We start from the raw sequence: 8,165 nt of genomic DNA, 5'->3' as shown, positions 1-8,165 counted from the left end.
CGGACATCAGAACTTGCTCTCTCTTGCTCTCTTGTTGGAGGTCTGTCTCAGGGATCACACCTGCTTTACTCAGGGTATTGCTCAAAACAGTGTCTGGTGCTCTTCCTCTCTGGAAGCACGCCTGGCTGGTTAGTGCTGGGACATAGGAGCAGCATGATCCAGGAAGTTCAGCTCCTGCTGGTGCTCTTGCTGTGTGATCCTGGCTGGGTTGCTTCCCCTCTCTGAGCAGGAAAGCCACTGCTGTTATGGTCGAGAAGGGAGGAAATCATGGTGGGCTGCCTGGAGGGGGGCAGCCCAAAGAGCTGGCCCTGAAGGCTGAGGAAAAATTGGGCAGGTGGCAGAAGAATTCCGGGTCCAGTCCCTCCTAGGACCTTAGGAATCTTGAGGTCCAGAATCTCCTCTTGAGACCATCCTAAGAGCAGGGGAGAAGGGCAGGGGAAAGAGTTGGCTGAGAGAGCAGGCTTGGGGCCTCAGGAACCATTGTTGTGTGACCAGGGCTAGTGGCTGTCCTCTCTGGGCCTCAGGAGATAAATGCTGAGGAGCAAGGTGGGACCCAGGGATTCAGACTTTGCCCCAGTCCCTGGGAACACGCCAGGGGACACATTACCTGGGGAGGGGCAGTGAAAGGCTGCCAGGGGCCCTGCACCTAGAATCCTTCACACTGGATCCTTTTTCCAGTCCAGCCTCAGTTTCCTCATCTGTGAAAAGGGTATGTTTGCTGGATTGTTTCTCCTCATTCATCAGTTGCCCCTTGCTGGGCACCTGCTGTGTGCAGGGTCTCTGTCCTCCTGGAGCCAACAGTCCAAACTCCCTTTCTTAGTCCCACCTCAGTTTCTTCTTCTGAAAAATAGGGCTTGGGGTCCCTGCGGGGCAGAGCAGCAGTGGGGCCAGGATACCCAGAGGTAGGAGGCTGGATGGCCAGTTTTGGAAGAAGGCAGGGAGTGGTCCTTTGGTATGGACTGTGAATGTCCCCTGGCCTGGAGGCCTTGCAGGGAGGGGAACCACAAGATAAAAAAAAAAAAAAAGCACCAGAAAGGCAAGTGCAGTCCCCATTGGCTGAGAGCTGGCTAAGGGCCCCGGGGGCTGTGTGCCTGCCCGGGTGACAGCTCTGAAAACTCCCTGCAAGGGAAAGAGAGTGGGGGAACCTGTTCACTTCCTCTCCCGCAGGTCTCCTCCCTCTTCCTCCGGCCGCTCCACTTCCTCTTTTCCTCCTCCCGCTGGCTTTCTCTCTTCAGCTTCTCCCCTCCCCCCTAGGCTTGTGGCCCAGGCCCCCTCCCAACCCTCCATCTTCCCAGGGTCCTTTCTCAGGGCTGAGGACATCCAGGCCACTTGTTCATTCAACAGATCAGGGTCCTGGGGAGGGTACGGTGGGAGGAGGTGTATGCTGCAGATGCTAAAGGCCTCCCCCAGGGAGGGGCCTTCTGGGATGTGCCCTGAAGGATGCATAGGAGACCACCAGGCTGCTGCAGAGAGCCAGTGTATCCCAGCCTGAGGTCAGTTGGGCTGGTGCTCCTGCTGGCCCCCGGTTGAGTAGAGGTGAGGTGGCAGCTCAGGTCCTGCTTGGGGATCAGACTTGCTCTCCATCTCATGTAGCTGCCTGGAGTCCCCCATCCATGCCTTGCCCTGCAGCCCTGGTCCCAATCTGCCCAGCATCCTACCAGTTTCAGTGAATAGCCAGAAGCAGCCCTCATCAACCAGCAGCGAAAAGGGCCACTCCCCCACCCTCACCCCAGTCCTTAATCACAGGGTTGGCAGGCCTCAAGGTGGCTGGCCAGACGCCCATGACTGAGAGACACAAGGCCAGGGACAGGGCAGTCCGGCCCCCAGGAGGCAGGGAGTGGACAGGGGACTGGGAACATTCTCCCAGGCCTGGGGCGGTGCCGGGGGAGCTGCTGAGAGCATGTGGATCTGGGCGTGTGGGCTCTGCTATGCGCTGGGAGAATGTCACCCTTCCTACCTGGTTGTAGCCTCTGCAACCTTCAAAGTGCCCCGCCACTAGCCTCCTACAGTGGGCTGGACTAAGCTGCCTCGTCCCTGGCCAGATTCCACATCCATATATGGACTACTCCTTTGCTGGTTTCAACACATACTCAGCGAGCACCTACTATGTGTAGCAAAGCCCTGGGCCGACCTGGGGCGCTGGAGAGAGACCTGTGGCGACAGGTCAGGGTCCCCACCTAGACCACCCTTCCCGACTTTCCTTTGTGTGAACATTCAGCTTGTCACCACCTCTGAGAGGGTGTGTGCTCCTCCAGGCTGAGCCAAATGCCCCTCTCGGGTTCCATGGCCCCTGGGCTTCCTTCTGCCACACAGACCACTGTTGGCCACTATCTGGGTGCAGGCTCTACCTGCCAGACTGGAAACCACCCAGAACACTCCGGGGCACCCAGGTCTGGCCCAGTGTTTGATGGAGAGACCCAGGGCAGGAGCGGGTACATGAGAGGGTCTTCTCTGAGGGGAGCTGGGCTTCAGCAACTGTCCCGGCTGCCCCGCCCCCTTCACTCTAACTCCTCTCTGGCACATTGAGTGTCCTTTCTTGGTCCTTGATGGCCTCCAGATGGTCTTGGAGGGCAGTTCAGCTGTGGGGACGACAGACGACGGAGGTGGGCCCTAAGCCCTAGAGCTGTGCTGAGTGGCCCTGCCTGCCGGCTAACGGCCCAGGCCAGGCCTTGGCTGGGTGTGACCAGGCAGCCCGACTCCACGGGAACAGTTTTTCTGTTCTACAGAGCCCACCTCTCCCCAGGCCTGCAGCAGGGGAGGCTTGGAGCCCTCCTCACAGAGGACTTCCAGCCACTGGTCCCTGGGGCCTGCCCTGTCCCTGGGGCCTGTGGTTGGAAGGCCCCTCTGCCTCCCCTATGCCACCCTGTAGCCCTCAGCCCCAGGTCTCTTAGCAATGTGCTCCCTTAGCAGGCGGAGGAGAAGCCCCACTTAGCAAGCTCAACACCCCGAGTCAGAGGCCCCCAAAGCAGACTTTCTGGGTAGTTGGCAAGGCGTGTGACCCTCTGACCCCTCCTTCCCACCAACAGCTGCTTCTTAAGCATGCACCCACAGCTACCGGGACCGTGGCATCCGTGCTGACCCTTGCCCAACGGGGCGCTCACTGCACCGGGGCATCCACACCCGGAGGGTCCCGGGGTTGGGGGGACCCGGAGACAGGCAGGCCGGTGCAGGCCTGGTCATGAGGGCCCGTACCGAGCACTGCTCAGCGGGGCAGCGGCGGCGGCCCAAGGCGCGCCCCCCGCCCGCGGGCCCAGCACCCCAGGGCGGCCAACGCCAAAACTCTGTCCCTCCTCCTCTTCCTCAATCTCGCTCTCGCTCTCTCCCAATCCATCTCCCCCCCTCTTTTTTTTTTTTGTAAAAGGAGGGGAGAGGGGGTAAAAAAATGCTGCACTGTGCGGCGAGGCCGGTGAGTGAGCGGCGCGGGGCCAATCAGCGCTCGCCGTTTCGAAAGTTGCCTTTTATGGCTCGAGCGGCCGCGGCGGCGTCCTATAAAACCCAGCGGCGCGACGCGCAGCCACAGCCGCGACCGCGTCCACTCCGCCAGCACAGGCCCCTCTCCGCTCCGCCTTCGCCGCCGGTCTACACCACCACCAGGTAGGGCCCCGCGCCGGCCGTGCCCTGACCGGCCGCAGGACCCGCGCCTCCTCCGGGCAGGCAGCCCCGGCGCCCCATGGACAGCCGCCGGGGTGCGAGGAGCGGACTCATGCGCTCCGCGCTCGGGGCCGGGGCTGCGCTCCCAGGGTGTTTCCGTCGGGGCCGGGGAGGCCTCGGGTCTTTGTCGGAACGGGCGGGCAGCTCGCTCTGCCCGCGGGACTGCGGGGCAGCGGGGCAGGAAGGTGGGTGGGTGGGTGGGTAGGCGCGGTGGGGCAACCAAGCCGGGTGGGGGCTGGGGACACCGGTGCGCGTGCTTGTGCGCGTGCGCGCTAAGCCCAGGAGGCGAGGGCGGGGCGGTCGGCCGGAAGGGGTGGGGTCGCCGCGGTGCGAAAGCGCCTGCGCGCACTTCCCGCGCCGCCGGCTCCCGCGGGTGTGGCCGCCGCGCGCCCGCCGGGTGGCGCTTTTTGGGCGGGGCGGGGCCGGCGCCCGGTGGGGAGGGGGCGGAGGCCTGGCTTCCTGCCGCGCGCCGCGGGGCCGCCTCCAGCCAGCGTTTGCCTTTTATGGTAATAACGCGGCCGGCCGGCTTCCTTTGTCCCCAATCTCTGCGCGCGCCGACGCCCCCTGGCGGCTCGATGGCGCTGCGCGCCGGAAGTGAGTAGGGCGGGGGCGGCCGCGCCCGACCCCCGGCTCACTGCCCTGCTCTCCGCGCAGTTCGCCATGGATGACGATATTGCTGCGCTCGTGGTCGACAACGGCTCCGGCATGTGCAAGGCCGGCTTCGCAGGCGACGATGCCCCCCGGGCTGTCTTCCCCTCCATCGTGGGTCGCCCCCGGCATCAGGTAGGGCGTCAGCCTCCGGTCGGACTTGGTGGGTGGGGCCTGCCCTCTCGGGAGCAGGCAGACGGGGAGGGGAGGCCTTGGGCTTTCCAGGTGAGGGTCGGTGGGGCTGTGGGGTGATGAAGGCGCCTTGCCCTTCCTTCCGCAGGGCGTCATGGTGGGCATGGGCCAGAAGGACTCCTATGTGGGTGACGAGGCCCAGAGCAAGAGAGGCATCCTGACTCTCAAGTACCCCATTGAGCATGGCATCGTCACCAACTGGGACGACATGGAGAAGATCTGGCACCACACCTTCTACAATGAGCTGCGTGTGGCCCCCGAGGAGCACCCCGTGCTGCTGACTGAGGCTCCCCTGAACCCCAAGGCCAACCGTGAGAAGATGACCCAGGTCAGTGGCCCGCTGGCCTCACCTGGGTGGCCACCCCCTCCTTGTCTCTGCCACACCCTTTCTCACGTGTTCTTTCTTCTGCCATTTTCCTAGGACTTTCTTCTCTGACCTGAGTCTTCTTTGGAACTCTGCAGGTTCTATTTGCTTTTCCCCAGATGGAATCTTTTTTTCGTGTTTGCCTTTCTGAGTAGGTTTAAAGCATAAAGTGCTGTGGGTGTAGGTACTAACACTGGCTTGTGTGACAAAGCCAACGAGGCTGCCATAAAGTGGTCTCAGTGTGTATTCAGTAGGTGCACAATATGTCTGGAGTGAGTCCCTGTCCCGGGATCCCCAGCACACCTAGCCGTGTTCCTTGCACTCTCTGCATGTCCCCAGTCTGGCCTGACTGCTCCTCCTGGCCTCTTGAGTGTGACCTGGCCCATCTCCCTCCAGATCATGTTCGAGACCTTCAACACCCCAGCCATGTACGTGGCCATCCAGGCCGTGCTGTCCCTGTACGCCTCTGGCCGCACCACTGGCATCGTGATGGACTCCGGTGATGGGGTCACTCACACTGTGCCCATCTACGAGGGGTACGCCCTCCCCCACGCCATCCTGCGTCTGGACCTGGCTGGCCGGGACCTGACGGACTACCTCATGAAGATCCTCACGGAGCGTGGCTACAGCTTCACCACCACGGCCGAGCGGGAAATCGTGCGTGACATCAAGGAGAAGCTCTGCTACGTCGCCCTGGACTTCGAGCAGGAGATGGCCACTGCTGCCTCCAGCTCCTCCCTGGAGAAGAGCTACGAGCTGCCTGACGGTCAGGTCATCACCATCGGCAATGAGCGCTTCCGCTGCCCCGAGGCTCTCTTCCAGCCCTCCTTCCTGGGTGAGTGAGGAGGCCTCATGCCCGCCCCCCAGCGAGGGTCACCCTGTGGCCACACTGGATGCTAAGTCTGACTAATGTCTCCCCCCAGGCATGGAATCCTGTGGTATCCATGAGACTACCTTCAACTCCATCATGAAGTGTGATGTCGACATCCGCAAGGACCTCTACGCTAACACGGTGCTGTCCGGTGGGACCACCATGTACCCCGGCATCGCCGACAGGATGCAGAAGGAGATCACTGCCCTGGCCCCCAGCACGATGAAGATCAAGGTGAGTGTCCAGCCTGAGCTGCCCTGGTCATGTGGCGGGTGAGATCCCACCTGGGTGCAGATGGACATTGAGGCAACCATGTTGGCGTGGGTCCCTCAGGTCCCAGGGCTGTGACACCCAGAACCCTCATGCCAACTGTCCTCTTCTCTTCCCAGATCATCGCTCCCCCTGAGCGCAAGTACTCCGTGTGGATTGGTGGCTCCATCCTGGCCTCGCTGTCCACCTTCCAGCAGATGTGGATCAGCAAGCAGGAGTACGATGAGTCCGGCCCCTCCATCGTCCACCGCAAATGCTTCTAGGCGGACTTAGTTACGTTCCACCCTTCTCTTGACAAAACCTAACTTGCGCAGAAAACGAGATGAGATTGGCATGGCTTTATTTGGTGTTTTTTTTTTTTTTTTGAATTTTTTTTGTTTTTGGCGCTTGACTCAGGATTTAAAAACTGGAACGGTGAAGGTGACAGCAGTCGGTTGGATCGAGCATCCCCAAAGTTCTACAATGTGGCCGAGGACTTTGATTGTACATTGTTTTTTTTTTTTTTTAAGTCATTCCAAATATCGTGAGATGCATTGTTACAGGAAGTCCCTTGCCTTCCCAAAAGCAGCCCCGCCTCTCTAAGGAGAAGGGCCAGTCCTCGCCCGAGTCCACACAGGGGAGGGTGATAGCATTGCTTTTGTGTAAATTATGTACTCCAAATTTTTTTTTAATCTTTGCCTTAATACTTGTTTTTGTTTGTTTTTTTTTTGAATGGTCAGCCATCATGACCCCCCTTTTTTGTCCCCCAACTTGAGATGTATGAAGGCTTTTGGTCCCCCTGAGAGCGGGTTGAGGCGCAGAGGCAGCCAGGGCTTACCTGTACACTGACTTGAGACCAGTTCAATAAAGTGCACACCTTAAAGAAACACATGGCTTTGTGGCTGGTGGTGTTGGGAAGAGGCTGGGGCAGTGGGGGTGCTTTGGGGCACTTTTGATCTTAAAGGATCTTGGAGACATGAGGGTTATGTAGGCAGATTCTGGCCTCTTGTTTCTAAATGAATTTCCTGGCTTGACCCTTACACACCTTATTTCTCACCGAGTTCTGAGATCAGATGCTTGAAAGGTGGGGAGCCAGAGTTGTACCCACACGTCAGCTGTTTTGTGTGCTGCTCCCTAATTTTCTGAGCTTGGTGTCCTCCAGGGTTTGGGGCTGGGGCTTCCCTGGCCCTCTCTCTCTCTCCTGTGCCTGCCCTGTTGAGGCCCAGGGGACATGAATAAGGCGTCAGCACTTAATCTGCCCATTCACTGGAGTGACCTAGGAACTGCCCTGGGGTGTCTGTAGGGCCGCCCCTATCCCCTCATCCTGGGCCTGTGGGCAGGGGGATGTTGGGTTGGCAGAGATGGTTGTGGTTGCCTCTGGGAGTACTTGGCCAAGATCTGGATTCTACCTTGTGAGTAGTCAGGGCCCAGTTGGAAGTGTGGATCTGGCCTAGTTCTCCGAAGACCCCTGTGTGGGAGGCAGCCCAGCTCCTCGAGGGTGGGGTCTGCCTGGCATTGCAGGTCAGCTAAGGGGAGGAGAGACCAAGCCTGGTCTCCCTGCTGCTAGATGCTGCAACTAACACTGGCAGAGGCTGGGGGGGAAGGGGGAGAGGCACCCCATTGGGGAGGCCCCTCCTTGCCCCGCCCACCTTATCATCTCCAGAGGGGGAGAGGCACAGAAACCAACCTCCAAATTAATCTCAAAATCCCCCAAATCAAGCCTCTCCCTTCCAGGAACCCCTGCTCCCCCAGGCTCCATTGCACCTCGGTGGGGGCGGTGATGACCAACTGCTGCCCATCTCAGGAAGGGATGCAGACCCTCAGAAAGGCACCCTTAGCCCAGCATCTCACGGGGCTTGTGGTCAACTCCAGGCCTGGAGGAACGTGAGAAATGTTACTGTTAGTACAAGGTGATTAACTCTGTTGTGGGAAGGAGACTACTTGACCTCGTGATGGCTTCCAAAACCAAACAGGAGCCTGCGGTCCCCCGGCTCACCCAGGCAGGTTTTCCTAGGTTAGTACGTGAAACAGCACTGCAGGTGCAGCGCGTGCCCTCCAGAAGTGGTCCTGTTTCGAGAGAATCCCAGGCTGCCTGCCTCTACCTGTGCACGGCAGCAGCACCAAGGATGCTTCGGTGGCTCCGTCCCCTGACCCTGTGCAGCCTTAGAGGTCCAGGAACCAGGGTCTGGG

At 60.1% G+C, this 8,165-nt stretch overlaps 1 protein-coding gene across 1 annotated transcript; it reads left to right on the top strand.

The window, feature by feature from the left end:
- Positions 1 to 3,451: 3,451 nt before the first annotated feature.
- ACTB (actin beta) lies at positions 3,452 to 6,862 on the top strand. Its single transcript, XM_032459979.1, has 6 exons — positions 3,452 to 3,594; positions 4,306 to 4,434; positions 4,580 to 4,819; positions 5,252 to 5,690; positions 5,779 to 5,960; positions 6,116 to 6,862. Exons 2-6 carry the CDS (start codon positions 4,312 to 4,314, stop codon positions 6,257 to 6,259), a joined length of 1,128 nt encoding a protein of 375 aa, XP_032315870.1. The 5' UTR covers positions 3,452 to 3,594; positions 4,306 to 4,311; the 3' UTR covers positions 6,260 to 6,862.
- Positions 6,863 to 8,165: the final 1,303 nt, after the last annotated feature.

Source organism: Camelus ferus, chromosome 18 (genome assembly GCF_009834535.1).
Source record: "Camelus ferus isolate YT-003-E chromosome 18, BCGSAC_Cfer_1.0, whole genome shotgun sequence".
Taxonomy (NCBI): Eukaryota; Metazoa; Chordata; class Mammalia; order Artiodactyla; family Camelidae; genus Camelus; species Camelus ferus.
The sequence above is the reverse complement of the archived record's forward strand: the minus strand, read 5'-3'. Positions and strand labels throughout refer to the sequence as shown.